The sequence below is a fragment of the Ochlerotatus camptorhynchus genome, unplaced genomic scaffold, assembly GCF_037179485.1.
Source record: "Ochlerotatus camptorhynchus isolate MF236.1 unplaced genomic scaffold, CSIRO-AGI_Acam_v1.1 ptg000512l, whole genome shotgun sequence".
NCBI classification, from domain to species: domain Eukaryota; kingdom Metazoa; phylum Arthropoda; class Insecta; order Diptera; family Culicidae; genus Ochlerotatus; species Ochlerotatus camptorhynchus.
Genome location: NW_027040996.1, coordinates 127,541 through 148,429, shown reverse-complemented (window position 1 = coordinate 148,429; position 20,889 = coordinate 127,541). Strand labels below are relative to the sequence as shown.

The 20,889-nt window shown below is 36.8% G+C and overlaps 1 protein-coding gene across 5 annotated transcripts in view; it reads left to right on the top strand.

Moving 5' to 3' along the window:
* LOC135712892 (glutamate receptor ionotropic, NMDA 3A-like) overlaps positions 1-20,889 on the top strand; it is a 91,577-nt gene that overhangs the window by 19,092 nt on the left and 51,596 nt on the right. For all 5 annotated transcript variants that reach the window (XM_065235986.1, XM_065235984.1, XM_065235983.1 and 2 more), the window contains exons 2-5: positions 5,182-5,450; positions 5,516-5,759; positions 10,224-10,411; positions 10,805-11,006. In XM_065235986.1, coding sequence (XP_065092058.1) covers positions 5,182-5,450; positions 5,516-5,759; positions 10,224-10,411; positions 10,805-11,006 — 903 coding nt within the window. The remainder of the gene's footprint in view (positions 1-5,181; positions 5,451-5,515; positions 5,760-10,223; positions 10,412-10,804; positions 11,007-20,889) is intronic.

Sequence of the window (20,889 nt, the reverse complement as noted above, 5' to 3'; positions counted from 1 at the left end):
GACTAGAACATCCACTGTCGACACACCAGCAGCCTCTGCGCCGATTGCCTCCTGCACCGAAGCAACCCGGGACGTCCTTCTCCACTGCCTTCTTGGCCTTGCTTCCGGTAAGTTTCACTTTTTTCAGCATCCTTCTTCTGTTGCGATTTCAACAAATGGCAGTCGCGCCGGAAATGTCCGGGTTTCTGGCAATGGTAGCAGACCTTGTCCCGAGGCTTTTCCTTACTCCGCGTTTTCATGGCTTTCTCCGAAACGTCCCCTGATCGCTCCAAACGGCGCTGATGCTCGTTGAATAACTTTTGTTTCACAAGCTCCAGCGCCTGGTCTGCATCGGGTCGACTTTCCAATGCAGTAATCAGGCCCCCGTACGATTCAGGTAGACTGCGATAAATCATCGCAATCTTTAGCGGTGTTTCCAGACCTGCAGTGGCTAGGCGGTCAAAAAGCTCTTCGAGATCGTAGAGATGTTTCTCGATGTCTCCTCCCTCAGTCATGTTGAGGCTGCAAATTCGGCGAAGCAATGCCACCCGCGACGTCATTGTCGCCTTTTCATGGAAATCCCGTAGAACTTTCCACACCTCCGCTGCTGTAACCGCATCGCGAACCAAATTCAGCTGACTATCTTCAACGTACAGAACGATAGTAGCTAGCACTTTCTGGCCCGATTTCGTCCAGACAGCGGTCACCGGCTCAGGTTTTGCTAGAGTCGGTGTATAATGTGTCACGCCAAGAGTGAAGCCAAGTCTACCTATCGAACTGTCAAACCAGCTACCTATCGTGCAAAGTAAACAAACATTACGATGCTATGAAAGGTCCACGAAAGGTATTGCAATAAAATATAAAATATTATCGAAGAAATGATAATAAACACGCAGTGAGCAAAATTGTCATGGGATACGTTTGGTAATGATCAGTAATGAGAATTTCTACTAATTTTTGTTAAGATAATTTGACAAAATCACTGATATTATTGTTTACTACAGCCGCTATTATTTTTTCTCGCTAGAAGTCATTTGAAGTTGATGTAGAAGTCCTCTGTTGCCAAGTTAAAAGAAAGGGAATCTTTCAAAAACCGTGATGCGAGTTCAACTTTTTTCTCTTGGCGTGACTCATTATACATCGACTCTAGGGCTTTGCATCTGACACAACCGACCACAAATCTTCGTGCTTCAGGAGCATCTCCATGCGCTTTTTCCAGACATTATAGTTCTGGTTATTCAACCGTGCGAAAAATATTTATCGCTCATTTTTCTCAGTTTTTCGTACACCCGCGATCAATCAAAACATTCGCAAAGTCGGTTTCACTACTGCGTAACCGCACCAGCGACGTTTGGCTCACAATCAAACTTGTTTTGACTTGTTCGCACTCGCGCGATGACGAAACGCACAATCCGACTGCTGCTAGTTAGGGGCTGTTCATAAACTACGTAGACAGTTTAAGGGGGGGAGGGTTGACAATTATCCACGGCCCATACAAATTTTAAAACATTTGTATGGACAATTGTCTACCGATAACGGACGGAATTAAATCCTGCGAACCAGCGATAACGACAAAATAAAAGAACAGTCGTACCGACTACTAGAAACTTGTTTAATTACCGGACTGTTTACATGGGGCTGTCCATAAACTACGTAGACATTTTAGGGGGGGGGGGGGTTGACAATTATCCACGGCCCATACAAATTTTAAAAATTTTGCATGGACAATTGTCTACGCAGGGGGAGGGCCCCCCCCCGGTCAAGAATCCCAAAAAAAACTGTCTACGTAGTTTATGAACAGGCCCCATGAAATGAAAAGAAATTCAGAAAAGAAAACAAACATAAAAAAAAATTAAAAAGCGTTCAAAGCTCAAATCACTATGTATTTTATCATAGGATACGATTTTAAATATATGAAAGTTAATTTCAGAAATCTAAAAAAAATAACAACATCGGCAACACAATCGTATCTTTTGAACCATATTTCCAAATCATTTAATTTTTGAAACACATCCAGTGGATGGTTTTTATAATAACTGGCAAATAAAATCAGGTCAATATCTTGAAAAACAACAAAAGCCGAGCGGTATAAAAAATAGCCATTTTTTGATAATTTAGATACCTTCCGATAATCTTCTCCCATACTGTAGTTTAAATAACATGAATCAAATGTGTGTACATGTATTGAATCCGAAATGAAAAAAACCTTTATATTGGTGGGCCAAGGACACAAATTTAACACTTGTTTGGTTGTGGAGTAATCCTTATTCAAAGATATGATTTTAAAAAATCTCAAAAACCCAGGGTTGTAGCCTAAAGGGTCCGGAGTACTTTAGAGCAAAATCCAGAAAGGCGTTTTCTTAGAATGTCGAATCTGGGCAAAGTTTGGTTGAAATCGGTGACATTGACCACAACTCTGTACACACTTGAGCTGGAATGACCCATATATATTCTTCTGACATTTCTACATGAGTACAGTGCAAGTGAATGTAATATCTTCTAATAGAGCCAATCTACATTACTGCATGATAAGTATATGATTTTATTCATCTATGAGTCATTAGACTGGCCCACATTTAATTGGGGAATTTTTTTTCAACAGGCCAACCCCTAGATGTGTGCTCTCTGAAAAATTCAGCTCATTCGGATGTAACACGAGCTGGCGCTTTTGATTTTAAATTTATATGGGGATAATTGGTTGATTTGTATGGAGAAAAAACATTCCCTCACTCTTAAACTTCTCTCTTCCCTCAATAAAACTAACTGAATTCATGATGCAATCTTCAACAAAGTTGTTACTTATTAATTGAACTACAAGTTTTGAAAAACTGAATCAAATCGACAATAAGGAAACTTTTTTATGTTCGATAGAGTGTAGGTGTGTCATTTTTTTCATGTATTTTATCCAAATTCTCCATACAAAAGTCAAACTAAAAGCGCCAGCTCATCTTACAACCAAATGAGCTAAAACTTTCAGAGAATGGTTTTCTCACCTTAAGGCACAAATCTAGGGGGTGGTTTGTGGAAAATTAGAACTTTTATTTTTGTGGGCCAGTCTAATGAGTCATTGACCTACGAATAGACCAACAAAAATGTACAAAACTTCAGTACGCCTTTGTTCACAAACCAACAGACGAACGTTCTAGTCACTGATTCGTCACTTACTCTAAAAATAGAATAATAGAATAACAAATCATCTTTCAGGAATATACGGCCTTCAACGTTCATTACGGTTTGAAAACCTACTCTTTGTCTTTAGTCCTCTTTTCTCGGGTAATCGCTTTCCATGGAATTTACGTAGAATTCGGATCGCGATGTAAGACCTCCGCAGACTCCAATCCATATTGATGGAGAGTCAATTCAAAACTTAAATCCGGATTTTAGTCGATCGATCTCAGTACAGGTATATCGGATGTATTATGTCTCGGCGGCAGCTACAATAAACCAATCCTATTGGTAAAAGAGTATGTGTAACACTACACTGAAGAGCACACGTATTCGGATGGTGTCCTAGGTCTAACTCATTCGGAAAGAGTCATATAACACCATGGTGGTGTCCTAGGTCTAACTCATTCGGAGCGAGTCATATAACACCATGGTGGTGTCCTCGGACTCGTTTCACGATAATGTGGACTGGTCAACACAACGAAATCGTGTTTTGGTAGCGAAGATCAGTATTTTTGACCTAGGACAATGTCTTTGTGGAAACTTTAGCGAGTGCATGCGACATAATCATGTCAAAGAGACGGCGCACATATGCTGGTTGAACGAGGCACTCAGTACCCTCCACGTAAGTTGTTTTAGAGTCATGACTAAACCAGATAAAGATGAGCAGATGCTTTAAGGAGCTGTACCGAGACGCTGATGCTAACCCTTAGGATGACGCAAATCGAGTTGAGATGGTGATAATTAGAGGCTTAATGACACACTCCGTAATAAGTACAGATAAGCCCACCGTCATCATTGATATACTCGTTCCAATGCACGACCCAATGGCAAGGTACAGGGACACAACGCTGAAGAAATACAATTCAAAGAGACAAGAAAGAAGGTCATAGCAGTCGCAAAAGGATTAAAGGTGAACTTTAAATTCGGCGATCCAAGCGTTTCCGAACATGTTGCTACAGAAATGTAATAAAGGTTACTTCCCGCACACATTTTTTCTTGTTTATTTTGCGTTGGTCTCTGTTCCGCAAGCGAGTGCCAATCACCGACGACTCCAGTTAGGATCCCTGACTATGCAGGATTTTTAAGAGATACTTCCAAAACTGGGTACTGGTGTATGAGACAGATATGGGATAGATATCGATTAGGATCACGACGGGAGTTCCACAAGGCTCCATATTTTGTCAAGTGGTCCGGAGTTGTTGACTATGCTGATAAAGTTATCTTAACGCTAACAGGTGAGACGTGAGAAGAAGTGGAAATACTCGCATCCAAAGCAATTGAAACGGTTGGAAATTGGATGCAACAGACGAAACTACAGAGAGCCTATTACAAAACGCAAGTGACGGAATAGCAAATATGGAGTTTTGGTGGGTGAGAACCATCCGCATTAGAGCAGTTTCACGCCAAAATGACAAATCGATCTGATACGACCATCTCCCATGTGCATGAAACTTTGCATAATTGTTTGTTATGGCCATTTCAAATGACCAAATTTTAGCTTAAAAATTCAAAATGTCCGAATTTTCAAAGTTTCATGCAAATGGGAGAAGGTTGAAATTCTTTTTTTTTTTTTTGCTATTTTGCCAGGAAATGGTGCTATTGACCATGTAGTATTGCTGCTTTTGGGCATTTGCTCGAACAGTAAGGAACCCTATGGCTTTTTGAAAGTTTCTCTTCACTATAAAACAAAACAAAAAATACACACACACACACACACGCTCGTGCGCCGAGCTGATCTTAACGACTATTTACAGCTCCGGGATATTGCTTGATTTTTTTTTTTTTTGTAAAGAAGGGCCTAAAGGCCCACGCACATTAGATCCGGATCGGACGCGTTGTGGCAAAGTGACAGCTAAATCTATTGTATTACTGTCAAATTTACGTCAACGCAACGCAAACGGATCTAATGTGGGTGGCCCTTAAGAGTTGCAGTTTTATTTGTTAGAGTGTACTGAGTGTACTGATTTAAAAATCTTTGGGGCTCGAGTCCGTTAATAATACGAAAGTAATCGCTCACATTTTGCTTTACTCTAGATACTTACAAGAAGGTGCAAAAAGAGGCCTAACAGGTCAACCAATTCTTGGTGGCTTGGTGGAAAAATCACTGATAACGCACTTTGAGGTTCTTAATCTAGTTCCTGTAACAAAGCGTACTACACTTAAACATGAACCTCGCCAGGAAGCGGTTAATAGTCGCGTTGTGAATACTAGTTTAACAAAATGGCGCCGCGTGGGTTTTATATCTGGACGAAACGTACATTTGGACACTATTGTATGGCCCAGTGGTGATATTGTAGTTACAGGTACATGAATACTCATTGTACATGTATTGGCCAGCATTGATTTTTACCATTTGCAATTTAAATAGGGCTTTCTTCTAAGGCACGATCAGTATTTCGAGTGGTTGTTGCTTTGGCGCCTCCATTTGTGATGGAAACAGAGCTTGGAGATCAAAAGCAGTGTCTACGAGGACTGTCATGCTACAAGGTGTACACAACAGGCAGACATAATCTTACACAGATGTTTAATAAGATCGAAATTGAGAAAAGACGCAAAGATGTCGGTGAAGATATCGAACCTAACGAAGAAAAAATCTCAAGACAATTGTATAGGTACGTCCACATAACATTATATTATCGTTCCAGCTAAAAGCCGGAATAACCCACTAGCTACAATCGATTTTATTCTAGTTCTGTACTTTGAACTTAGTGTCGGAAATAGTGCGCTGTGTAGCGCATCATTGTGCGATTACAGCGCACTATTTCCGACACTATGTTTAACGTACAGAACGAGAGTAACGTCGATTGTCGCTAGTGGGTTATTCCGGTTTTTAAGGGGAAGTTCACCGGAAAAATAAATACGTTATGATTTTTCTAAAAATATTGAAGAAAGGTATCAAGAATCTAAAAAAATCACATTTTTTCTAATGTTTCAAAGAAAGTTCACGTGCATAATCATTTTTTTATAAATCATAATGGCGTAAAATTGGACTCAAAAAACCACGAAACATCGACTTTTCGGTTTTTTCTGAGAGTCCATTTTTTTTCATGATGAGATAGAAAAAAATAATTTATAAAAAAATAATTTTTGACAAAAATCAAAGATAGAAACTGATTTTCTTGGATTTTTGATAATTTTTCCAAATATTTTAAGAAAAATAAAAACGCACCGAAAATATTGTATTTATTTTCGGGCCGGTAAACTTCCCGTAAACTGTACCCATATTACTACATACAGTCATGATTGTAGTATCGTTGAACTCATTTAATCCAGCATGGCAATCGACGTACTTGATTAAAGGAGTACAACGGTACTTCATTCATGTCTGTCATAAGTATTATACCATCGAAAGACATACAAAACAGTCCCGACCGACATACAAAAGTAAAATTTGAGGTTCTAGCTTAAAGCAGTGCAACGGTATACTTTGTATGTTTTCCGATGGTATTAACATATGCAGGGTGATTGGATGACACACAAAAGTAATATGTATCAAACTGATGTATGAAATATTGGTAGAATGTAAAAAATAAGATACAATTTTATAGCGCACCAAAGTAAACTCCAGCGCTGAAAATAATCAATCAGATTTATAGAGATTTTTAGCCATATGGCTAGTAGACTGATGCAAAATTTGAAATTTTCGCGCCACAGTGCTCAAACGGTTCCAAATTGGGCCCTGATTAGTCTCCCAAAATTTGAACTCATTTAGTGAGAAACTGACTTGGCACAAACCATTTGAAGTTTATATGGGAATTACTATGAAGAAACCATAATTTCGGTTCATATCTATCTCAAAATTCACCAGTTCACTCTACTTTAGAAAATAATAGCTGAGCTTGTTGAAAAATATCTCAGCTACAATTTTGTTCAAGACCATTTTTCGATCAAATGTAAGGAACAAAAGTTATTAATGATTCAAGTCACTGATGTCTTATGATTATGCTCAATCAACTGTTCAACAGGCAACATTGGTGTTTATGGCGCGTAAAATAGAGGACAAAAATCATGGCTACTATGTCACACTGCAGAATACAGTGTTGCCCACAATACAGTTGCTTAATTTTGCCATAAGATAATCAATCTCTTAAACAATTAATAACTATTTAATTTGACGTTTGGCTGAAAAACGATTTTCTGCAAAGTTGTAGCTGATAAAAATTACCATAAGAATAGCAATAGCATTTGTTAACAGTACAATATGTAAAAAACGCTAAAAGACAATGAACAAAAGGTTTTGTTTTCCCATACTAATTTCCATATAAACTTCAAATAGTTTGTGCCAAGTCAGGACCCGATTTGAAACCGTTTGAACACCGTGGAGCGAAAATTTCAAATTTTGCATCTGCTTAATGGCTAGTTCATTTCTTGAATAGAACAAAAAAGTTTATAATTTGCAATGTTCTATCACCGCTAGTATGACGGTTATGATATGCAATTGTAAATTGTAGCGCTATATGAAATTAAAAATGAGGAAATTTCATATTTAATGACCTGAGCGAAACAAAATCTGAGGGATTGATTTCTGCGCAGGAGTCTACTTTGGTTACAGTTTGGTACAAAATGAGTAATACACCCATGGATGTAATGCACTTGTATGACAAACTATGCGCAACTATGAACATGAGCATTATTTGTATACAAACTATGGGCACATCCATGGTCACACTTGTATAGTTTTTGTATAGCGCACATAATTATTATACAAATAATGCTCATGTTCATAGTTTGTCATTCAAGTGTATCCGCGGCATAAATATAATCGGAATTTCTTTGTACATCATACAATGTAATATTACATAACCGATGGAGTGCCCTGTGAGCAGCAGTTTCGATGTAATATTCAACAACTTTTGTTTTGCTATGTTGCTCATGGTCAATCCTAAACAGGATGATAGAGTCCACCCTGCCTATGAATTAAACCACTTAGCGCTCTAGAACAAAATGTCAAATTTAGCTAGAAGTATACTCGATTCCCATAAAAAAGCAGTTATTATATGTTTTTTAATTAAAAAAGACCGTGTATATAACAGTTGTTACTCCGTTTCTGATAAGAACAAGTGAAATTGCACAGAGAACCACATAGATGGATCTTAGGGTAGCTTATCTATATTCAATGTGAAAATTTCACTTAATTCAAATTACACCAACCGGTGAACACTCGCGTTTATTTCAGTTACCGTGGGGACATAATTTGTGATTAGTCCCGGTCCCTTTAAAATTGTATCATTATTTATGTACGGTCCTTATATTTGAAATGACGTTTCACATTCATCTAGTGATGGCCGATTTTCATATGAATAATCGATTAATCCATTAACGAACCGAAAACCCTAATAAACGGTCACCATACACTAACGATCTTATAGATGGCACGACAATACCACATAAGGTTGGGATGATATCCCGAATTGGTGGTTAGGCGCTTCTTATGGTTATTGTTTATGCGGGAAGTAAAATATTTGTAATCGGTTATATCATACCGATATAAGCATTAACTTCTCATCATCACCGATCGTTTCAAACATGTGCTGCACTCTCATTGGTGGAAAAAATGGCAGCACAGCAACAAAAAATAATCGATTAGATGTTAATCGAGTAATTAAAAAATGGGACAACTCTGATTTTGGTGTGATTGTTTTGATAAAAAATGAGCGCAAAATTTCATCTCTACCGAGGGGGCAGCAAAACCACAAAATTACCTTGAATACGAGGGGTATTCAATGGATGAAAAGGACTGTGAAAGAGGACACTAAAATAGAAAGTTTTTCTTCCGACAGTTTCATCTTAGTATTCATCTTTGGTTACACTGAAGTCTTTTTTTGCACGGTTTTTCGTGATTTACACGGTTCTTTTTTAACGATTTCTCGAAAACGATACAACCTATCAACTTGATTCCAATCACATTATCCGTTTAAAGCTATAGGTAATCGAATGGCATACTTTAAAAAAAAATCACAATTTTTGGTGTAAACACAGAAATTTTTAAAATATGTCTATATGGACCATAGCATGCAATAATTACAAATGGTATTAAAATCCGATTTTTTAAAAACATAAGGTGATACTCTAAGGAAGCCTTAGCGTGAAACTTTAAAGGCACAAATGTCAGCTTCCACAAAACATACAAATTTGAAGTTGCTACTCCTTGTTTGCTGTGCTACTACAAACAGAGAGTAGCAATTTAAAATTTGTATGTTTTGTGGAAAACAACATTTGTGCCTTTAAAGTTTCACGCTAAGGCTTCCTTAGAGTATCACCTTAAGCATGTAAAAATCAAAATCTCGGTAGGTTTTTTTTACACATTCGTAACCACTAAACTACCGAGCCTCGTCAATCATTTCTCCCATAATAATCGAGAAAAAACTGCTAATGTTCATGCGCGGGGTTAACTAAAAATGTTTTATTTTACTGATATTACTGTAGCCTGATTTTTTTCAATCTGTTGCCAAAGCTATGCTTAAAAATGAAAAATTTGGGGTTTTAGGGCACGCTTGAATTTGTAGGGCCTCCCTTAGCTCAGTCTAGGAATTTTTCGGGTTGGAAAATTTCTCAACTTCCCTGGGCATAGAAGTATGATTGGACTTGCCACACAATTATACTAATGCAAAAATGGTACAGGCATCGAAAGCTCTCAATTAATAACTGTGGAAGTGCATCTAGAACACTAAGTTGAGAGCACGCAATAAGCTAACATACGATATGCAATAAGCTTGAAATGCGAAGAAGAAGAAGAAGATTGAATTTGTCGAAACAATGTTTGTCCGATTTAGTTGATTGTTTTGAGCTTATCAGTGAATAGCTTATACTTCTAACATAATTTGACATTAAGTTCTAGATCGCTAAGTGGTTTGGTATTGCCGCTTAGTCGGTTCAAAGGTAGGGTGGTCAGAAACATTAAAACCCTAATATCTCCGTTATAAGCAGGAATTGATACATACTGTTAATTTTTTGAACGTTTTGAGGCCCTTTTTCGGGTTGGCCATGGGCTACCAGTCACTCAGTATATTTGCCTCCCTGAATACTAAACCATTGAGTTGAAACCTAATTTTGATGCATTAATCACATTTCTCAAGCGTAAGATGTTGTTATGGGCTGTCGATGGACCTTTTGCAAAAAGTGGCGTTAGATCTGGGTTTCGAATTCGATCTATACATTGTTCAGGATGGATTATTTGGACGCAAAATCATAATCAAGGATGATTCCCAAACAACTATACCAAGAAAACAGCCAGCTAAGAGAGTAGAGTTATCAAAATTTGATGGTAAGTTTATTCGAAAACATTACTAATCAATTGATAGACTTAAACATTTACATTTATAATGTATCATAATTTAGTTGTACCATACTGTAATAATAATTTATTATGTGTTTTTAAAATAATCACCAACTAGAATAAGTAAAACCTCACAATTCACAAATTGAGTTTGGCTTCTTGTCAAATAAATTAAAAAAGTTATTAGATTTCTGTTATTGTTTTATGCATAGTTCAATCGGCTCCACAGTAGTAGTAGTACATAGCTCAATTCAATCAAATTCAAAGTTTTTTTTAATAGTAAGAGGCAAGACATCATCATAACCTTATTTTGTTATTATCATGCTCCTAGATTTTCACAAATACTGCGTTTGTAAAAATTATTGAACTTTTAAATTTTAGCTCAATCCGGTAGAAGTCTCAAACGTGGATCAAAGCTGTCACAAATTTTAGAAATCAGCTTAAACCCACCAGAAGTTTTTGAAAAGACACCATTAAAAGTTGAACGAACTTTCAAGACATCGAAAGTTCAGTGGAATGGAATCATCGGGGAATTGGTGACTGGAAGTGCTGATATATCATTCGCACCTATAAGCGTATCCAGGTAAGTAACTATATAGTTGATGAATAATAATCTGATCTATTTCATCTACATTTTCTGTAGTTTTTAACCGTGTGATCTTGGATTGTAATATAATTTTATGCTTTTTGTGTTTTCAACATGTGCGTACACACCAAATTTAAATCGCTGAACATCAGCAAAATTTTGCTGATTTTAGACTTGATGAAAGATTGTAAACGTTCCAGCAAAATAATGCTGCTGAATTTTTCAGCAATTCCAAAGTTCTGTCAAAATGACAACCTTTTACTGAAAATCAGCAATATTTCTTTACTGATCTTTCAGCAATTAAAAAAATTGACATTTGGCAGCATTTTGCTGATTAAACAATTAAATTCAGTAAATCGAATTTGTTTTCACTATGAGCTTCCAACTTCTGTAAATATACGAATAATAAAGATAAAATCGCCAGACTCCTTTCCAAGTATCGTTTATTAAATATAACCAGTGTCCGAACCAGTGTCCGAACCAGTGTCCGAACCAGTGTCCGAACCAGTGTCCTTACCTACATAATTTTATCTATTTGTAGTTTTTTTAGCTCTTCCTCCTCCTGCGCTTTGAATGGTGATGTACGAATGCAATAATACTTGCGACTGTGATGCTAACAGTTTGACAGCTGTTTTACTGGGTGTTAGTTTATGTTAGCTAATGTTTTCAGTAAATCTATCGGTTGCTGTTTTTCAGTAAAGCATTGGATTGCTGGTCATGATCCAGCAATCCGTTTTACTGATATTAAAAACTTAAATTTGGTTTGTATGCTTTTGAACTTTTGGTTCGGTTTATTGGTTCTGGTTATATATAGGATTTTTTTCAAAACTTTCCTGTGATTGCCACAAAATATATGAATTCAAAAATCAATTATCCTGGAATTCTAAGGAATTTTTTAAATTCTTCTAATAATTCAAATATTTAAAAACACAATATATTGAAGAACGCCAAAGCACTTTCTCAGAAAAAAAAACATCAATTTTTATCTGTTTTGTTACTTACTTTTGCTCATTGAACCTCATAATTCTAAAATGGAGTTATCTTAAGTAACAGTATAAATACTGAGACTTGAAATAGTTTTTTTTTTATTCAAGCTCTGGAACACGGATATTTTTTGCAGATTTTATACTTAGGATTTTTTTGAAATACTTACTTTTAGAAACTTGTAGAAATTTTCATGAATTATAAACGAAAGTAAATATTCAAGACGTCGCACAGGAGTAACAACACATTTAGAAATAACTAATTTTACACGTGACGGAATCCGTCTTTGACATGAAAGATGAGACGTAAACAAACATGTCATGTAATATTAAATGCTCCGAGACTAAAAAGTTCGTTGCTCGACAAAAAGTACGTTTGATTGAGCTAAATTTCGCGTCTGTTATGGCTCAAATTTATGTCAACATTGACGCTCGTATATATCACTCTCAGAGCACCTAGATTTCCATGAATTTTTCCAAGTGTGTAGGGCAAAAACCTGGCCAATATTATTTAATGCTGTTTTGAGTTATATTAGACATGGGCACAATGTAAAAAGAAATTATTATTGATTGTGAGTCAAATTGAAAAAAAAACACAAAATGTTTAGGTGAAAATTTGCCAAATTTGCTCTAAATGATGTAGAACATACGGTTTACAAAAGGCTAGGAAACGTCAACTAATGTGTGTATGCAACCTATGTCCATAGGTTATATGATCGAACCACGCAGAACTTGACAACTTTTTACAATGAAAAAGTACAAACATACTTAAAACGCACATCTTATTAGAAAATTATAACAAGCTAAAACATAAAAATATTAAGACCGTTATCCATCAGCTTGATATTGGATTCAAAGAATTCATTTTCTGCGAAATATTGATCATTGTATATTTTGTTTTTGCCCGGTTTTTGTTTTAGGTACTCCTCTGTGCGTCGGACATTGCATATTTTCCAAGAACCCAGAAAGTCAGGAGAATAGTTCTGAGTAGAATTCCTAGGCAATCCTGAGTAGGATTCAAAAAATAATTTCCAGGAGAATTTTGAAGAGGATTCCAAGTCAGTTCCAAAGAAAATTCTAGAAAGTAAAATTATAAACTAATTTCGGAACGATCCAGATTCAAATGTAAAATACAATATCACATTCACATGTGGGGTCTTCTCGAACGTGTAGTTCGTCTTACTTTTCCAAGGAGGCGACTTGTGCTTAGCTTCAGCTTTCAGCCGTGCCTTCAACTCCCTTGCTCTTTCCAATTGTTTTTCATTCAGCAGCGCCTTCCTCCGACTTTGTAGTAGTAAAGGGTGCCCCACATCACGGAAAAAAACGCTGTAGAAAATTACCTAGCTGACCGATCCTTTTAAAACTTTCAGACAATAAAATATAACCCATTAGTATGTTTTTGGCATATTTATTTCATTCATCTTCAATACCATAACCGTACGCTCACACCTTACGCTTAACTCAACTCAATAGGTTCTGCACAACATCTGGCTGCAGCTACTTCTGTACTTCCACTTTTTCTTCATGTCTTTTTCGATGGGCCTTAGTTCCAGTGCGTTGGGAACATTGGAACCCCCATGTCTTTGGGTACGAAAGTGACCCCGTTGGCTTCGTACCACTCCAGGACAACATTTGAAAAGTGGCACGAAGCTAGATTCAGTCAGAAGATCGTAGGGCCCTCGTCTGGCTTCAACAGAGGAAGCAGACGCTTCTGTAGACACTCTTTGAGGTATATCTCCCCGTTTACAGTCCCGGTAATCACGAACGTTGCACTCCGTTTGCCACATGAGCAGATCGCTTTGCCAAATCATGTATTTCTTGACAAAGTTTCTGCTTCCTTACTTCGTCCGGAACATCAAACTTGTGCTGGGTGGTCAAGAACAGTAGCCCCGGAAGCTGCCGGAAGTCCGCCGTGACGTAAGTCTCATCATCCATGATGAGACAAAGAGGCTTCGTCAGCATCTTGGTGTACAGTTTTCGGGTCCGTGACTTTCCCTCCGTATTTTGCCGTTCGTCACGATTTGGAGCCTTCTACACTTTGTACGTAAGCAGTCCCTCCCCACACGGTATGTTTAAAGGCGGCTTTTATTCAAAGTGAATGTACCTAAAATTTTATTTCACTAGATGATAGTTTGGGACCTCTACTTTCATAATCTATAACATTTAAAATATTTCATCGGTGAAAATTTGATTTTTGACGTAGAACTACGTCTTTGTCGACTATACTGGGGTGCAAATCAAAAAATATGTGTGGTGAAGGAGTGTTAGGTTTTGAACGCTCGTGACATTTATAGATGAAATTGAAATCCAAATACGCCAATCGATAGGATATTACATTACAAACCTGCTGAAATAAATATTTTTTCCAATTTTTCTGTAATTAAACTTTTGCAAATGTACAAATGATAATTTTATCACTGTTTTAATGAAATAAGCCTTTTTCCCAAACCCAATCATCATAAACATGATATAAATCAGCGCTGCTCTCCTGCCTCCTAGTGGCACTAGGTCCTGCAGCAAGCAGGACCAAGTCAGCTGCCAAAGGTGGATCACGGCGTGTCCACCACAATGAGGAATGAGACTTGAAAAAACGTGTATGTAAAACCCCCTCCCCCTTAACAACCTCTCTCCCTCCCCCCTTAACATAACCCGAAAAAGACATGGATCCATGACTAGATTGATTAATTACACAATGTAGAACATTAACTTCTTTTTAACTCCATCAATTACAGTCGAAATTTCGTAATTAAAGAACATTAATTACATTTTCAATACTTTTACATTAATTACGGATAGATAATTTAAATAACCGTCAGTACAACTTAAAAACGCATTAATTACTTTAAGTACTTTTGATTGCATTTTAACTTCAACGTTCTTTGTACTGCGTGCCCCTCGACTTTTACACACCTAGTCGTTATCTTATTTAGAACAAGGAATTTATTTTCTGGAAAATCGTACAGAACAAACTATGCAATAAAAAATAGCCCAATCAATGAAATGATGCGCCTGTATAATTTGCGTTGCGGAACTATTGACATCATTATGTCCAAGCAGCAAATAAAAACTAAGCTACACTCAAAAAATTTATCACATATCTAATGGATGAAATCCATGTGAATTTCACATAGCTTTTCTGTGATCACATAGCAGCAAATCCCACCACAAAATCACATGAATATTATGAGGTCGATGAAATTCATATGAAAAATCACATACAATTAATGTGATTGCATAAAGGTTATGTGTAATTCAGATGAATTCCATTAATTTTGATTATGGATGAAAATCATGTGCGTTTCCAATGGAAGGTACATGAAAACTTTTTTCGGTGTACAACAGAATAGAGTTAATGCATAGTAGGGTAGAGAACTACTTCGACCTAAGTGCCCATATTGGGCCTATCAAGCAGAAAACATCCAATACATCAATTATCTCGGCGTTAACAGGTAAATTATGCGTTTTGTACTATACTTTAGTTCAAATGGTACCGAACAAAGTCAATAAGAACGTGTGATATGAATGTTTGTACCCAATATTCTCAAATACAAATGAAGCGCTCCGACTGAATCGATCTTTGCCTTCATCCGATAGGCCGAAGTGATTTCATTGGCGTTTCAATGCGTTAGGCCGAGTTTAGAATCCGTAGGCCGAGTTTGGCGTCAAGAAACAGTGTTAGACTTTTAACAATATCTCAACAATATTTTTCACTTTATCAAATCTTACGGTACGTACGGAAAGGTAAATACATTTGGAAGCCATCAGTAATAATAACTTTCCGTTTGGCGCTAAGCTGCGCTAGATCAAGAAAGACTATGTGCGGGTTGTGATTAATAGGCCGGAAATGGGGTAGTTAACCTATGTAAGTAAACATTGTAATAATCATTGTGTAGACTACCACTGGCTTGACGAAATGAATTAATAAATAATAATGTTTTTTTTTAACAATTTTGGAACTAGCCAACTGGTTCCAGAGATATGACCGGAACATGATCGGGTTTTTATGGGCTGTGAAGATCGTTTGTTTCTATCGTTACCCCGTTGGAAACAAACAACTGGAAATGTCAGTGGAAATATAGCTGGCTTTTAGGTTCAGCTTCGTAGCTAGTTGTACAAAACCGTCAACGGAGGAAATTGCGAAATTGTGAAAGTGCTCGACGATGATCGCTAAATATCGTATAGTGGAGGAAAAATATATGTTCATCAAATTCAAATCAGAGGAATCGATGCTTCATTGCTTATTGCACAACCGTGAACAATTAAAATAAGCCGGCGCCGGTGGTGTAGTGGTAAGCGTGACTGCTTTCTAACACCCCAATGGGTCTGGGTTCAATCCCAGCCGAGGTCGGTGGGATTTTTCTGAGGCATAAAAATCTCTGGTCACGTCTTCCTTCGGAAGGGAAGTAAAGCCGTTGGTCCCGGCCCATGTGTGTTGTGAATGGGTGCGATATCCTACGCAGGTGTGGAAGCTGCCTTCCTGCACATTCGGTTGCCGTCAATGGATGGCAATCGATGTCCGTCGGTGATTGGCACTAGATTGCGGAACAGAGACCGACGTTAAATAAAGGAACAGAAGAAAAGAAGAACAATTAATATTCCATTATGCCGATGAAAAATCATTCAAGGTATGGATGACCTACCACCACAAGTCCAGGGTAATGATCTATCGTTGGTGCTGGAGAAATTCGGTGATATGAAGCGTGTCTCGATATACTGACAGGTGTATAAGGAATTTACATGAACGTAAGAAAGGAGATTCCCAACTCTCTTCATTTCCTTAATCTGAAGGGGAACATATTCTACCAATGGGTATTTCCTTTGTAGGATCGCTGTAGAAAATTACCCATTGGGTATTTTTTTCTTGAAAATTTGGGTAGAAGTAGTTGTTTACACTGTATTTTTATCGCTGTCAGTTTATCGAAAGTTGGAAAAAATTGAGTCACCCGAAAAGCAACGTCGCGAATTGATTTTCCGCAAGCACCTGTAAAATCCTCAACTCTCTCATCGGGACAACGGAAAATAACTCGGAATCGTGCAGTCAACGGTGAGTCGTGTGATTAAACGTTACTACAAAACTCTGAGCATCGAACAGAAGGAGCAATGCGGTCGGAATAGATGTTCTATTAGTGATCAGGATCACAAGTGTGCCGTGAAAGCGTTTAAGCACAAACGAAGTGACAGACGGAGCGGCTCGAAAACTTTGGTGACTAACCTGCTATTTCAATTTTTCCGTGTACCACATGGCAACACCACTACTACTGGATTGTACCACATGGCAACACTACTACTGGATTGTACCAGCATTTTCACCAAATGTATTAGAATGTTTTGGCTCTATCTCTTTCACTCTACTCAAAACTGAAATGCATAAAAAAATGACAAAATGATACACTCTTTGCACACTGTCAAAGAATCATTGTAGAGGCATTCCACGAAGGTTCGCAAATCGACCCTGACCGATCATTTCCAATTACGCTGAAACTTTGCACAGTTGTTCCTTTTTGGTAAAGGCACCATTTGTGCTCTCAGTTTTTCATATTGAATTACGACTACTTTTTGAAAAGGGCCTGTGTAAAAATAGTACTAATGAGTTTAAAAATATATATTGCCGAAACGCTTTGTTCGATTGATTTGGGGTCTAGAGCAAAGTTGTAGATATTATTTTGGCAATTGTGTAAAAAATATACACTGTAAAAAAATTCGTTTGTATCAATGAAAAAAATTATATTTATTATTAAAAAAGTTAATTTCTCAAAGTACAAAGTACAAGTTTTAAGCCTCATTGAAGCTCATAATGTTTGCTACTAACTGGTAAAGTTTGGTTATGGTTTTATGAATATTTCACGATTTTTACATTTTCATTAAAAACACATTTTTTTTAACCGTGTATATTTTTGCAAGAATTGCATTTTAATTTTGCACAACTTTTCCGAAGACACCATAGCAATCAAGCAAGCCGTTTTTGCAATGTATTAAAATGTTTATTTTATAAGCGCTTTTCTACACAGGCCCTATCGCAAAAGTAGTCGGGGTTCGCTATTACAATTTTTAATAGCGAATCCCGACTACTTTTTTATTTTAAAATCTCATCTTAAATCCACAAAATACATTTATCTGCTCTTTTTTACTTTCCTTTTATTCGAAAACTAATTTATTTTCATTGTAATACACTTACTTTCTATTTTTATTTACATCACTTCTTAAATACATCGAATATTTTGGCATCATTATCATTACAGTTTGAGTATCGTTTGGTTTTAATTTTATTTTCTGATACAGGAATGAAAGAATGAAACTTTTGAGTTCCTTGAATTGTTTTTGAATTATTATATTGCTCGTTGAGGTGTGAAGCCATACATTCGTATTCCTCTGTTGTGGCAAAACTAAATGATAATTTTGTTAATTCTTCTTCTTTTCGATTATTTGCCCAATTATAAAGCTCTCTTGCATTTTTTATTGGATGTTCACGTTCTTTGGCCAAACTTGCTCTAGTAGCCATACGTTTTATTGTACCTCCAATAGCGTCACAAGGACCTTTCCCATGTGATGTTGCAAAGAAATGCCATTCGGCTTCAATTCCATACTTTGATTTAAATTTACAAAGGTTAGCAAAAATTTTCCGGTTCTTATACTGTGACGCGGCTCCATCGGACATAAAATAAATCTTGTTGATATTTTTACTTTGGTTAATGCGTAAAAAACTTATCATTTTAGAAATAAATAAGTTAACAGCCACTGAGTCATGCCTTAACTCTTCAGAAATTATAATAAAACTTAAATGTTTAACTTGCATATTTTCTCTAAAATATATAACAAATGGATGAATGGTAGCTTGTTGGACATTCCAGTGATGAGACTGAACTTCATCCTGTAACACAAAGCTGTAGTTTTCGGAAAAATCGCAAGTAACTAAAAATTCACCTTCTTGCAAATTATTTCGTGTAGTTTTCAAAAAATTAGATTGCTGTGTTTTTATGAAATCATGTGGTATCAAACTTGTCAATTTCAAGCAGAAAAATGAAACAAACTCGTCTGCAGGCTTTACAATAGTTTCTAAATCACATCTATCCGTGGTAACCCACTGTTCAAATGAAAGCTGATCAATGCATTTTTCCTCTAATTGTTTTAATAAAATGTTTTCTAATGCGGAAGAGTCTGGACAATCTTCACAACACCGTAGATAGCAATATGTTGTCTTGTTTTCACAAAGTAGGCTGTCAGTGAACGTTTTTACATCATTTAAATGGTTAAGTTTTTTCAAACTGTGTAAAATTAGATTGATGTTTTCATGCCTTGTGCACACGCAAACATTGTGGGTTCCAGAGCTGGTTAAAAGCTTACATTGCTTACACACTTAGATTTTTTTGCCGAGATGGGCACCACCGAGCAGCTCGGCATTTTATTTTGCTGGAAATTCAGCAAAAAATATGTTTGTTAGCTGAGATCTCGGCAAAATTCCCGTTTGTTAGCTGAATCTCGGCAAGTTTTTCACTGAGATCCAGCAAAATAAAATGCCGAGCTGCTCGGTGGTGCCCATCTCGGCGAAAAAATCTAAGTGTGTAGGGCGGAGTTTTGCAAATGAAGAGAATCCAATTTTTACATTGCAGTGAATTTCATTGAATCGTTTATAAGCTTCTCTCAAAGTCATCATTAGTAATCTTTTTTGAATGGCTTGTCGTTTTCCTTCTTTCTGCACAGACACATAATCTTTTTGACCAGGCATTGCCTGGCTTATATCATAATCTTCAAAAAAATTTATGACTGCCAATTTTGTTTCATCACTTAAGGCTGTGCCATATTTTGACCTTCCTTTATCAACTTAGCCTCTGTTGCAATATATCTACTAGCATTAAATTGATCCATAACTTTTTGTGTTGACCATGAATAAGGCAATAACGATAAAATTAATAATTTTTCACTTCTTGCAGTGGATGCATTGGAAAACTTTTCCTTCATGTTTTCTAAAACTTCTTTGAGTTCATTCACTTCGTCAGCCTCAGGCTTGAAGTTGAAAAGATTCTTTCTAATACCTTCGTTGATTTCACGGTGCTTCTTTTCGGGGTAGTGGATGTAGTTGAGTTTTCCCACGTCTATCGGTGATACCTGGATTCCTGCAATGTCTCGGTTGAATATCTCGATGTTGACTGGTTGAGTAAATTCTTGGTACGATTGAACTGAAGTAACTGATGTCATTGATGGTACAGTTGTAAGGCTTTCACAGCTCGGTACGACAGGTACTATCACTGTAGTTGGCATCTTTGAGCTTCCGGCAACATGCTGTTCCTCGTTTGAGATGAAAAGAGCTTGTTTATCAACACGAAGACGACAGGACGTGCAAATGCGAAAACCAGTATTCAATCCTGATGCTTCAGAATATCCAATCGATTTTAATTTCTGGATGGTAATATTCGAAATATTCCTCAGCTCTTTCGAGCACTTGACTTCCTCGAACGGCCGAATGCACCTGATAAAACATGCTCGTTCACTCATGTTGCTTCCTGTATTAAAAAAAATTAAAAATAATAATCTTTAAAAATGATTTCATTGAAATACAACTGAAGGTTATGCTTACCTTTTAACCAAATGGTGTTACACTTATTTCCTATGATAACTTTTTAAGATGCATGCGGTAAAAAGCAATCTGATCACAAAGATTGCTTGTTTTCACCATTCAAACTCATTTAAGTATCAGATCGATAGGTATAATTTCTACATTAGGTACAGACAGATGTTTTTGGTGTTCACTACTACCACAAACGAAGTGACAGACGACTAACCGGCGAAGAAATCCATTAAAATAATGTGGTTCGCTGTAATAGAATTTTTTTAGAAGCTTGTGCCATCATCCACCAGATGGGATACTATTTTTGTTTTGGTTTTGCACTAAGTTGATTTTG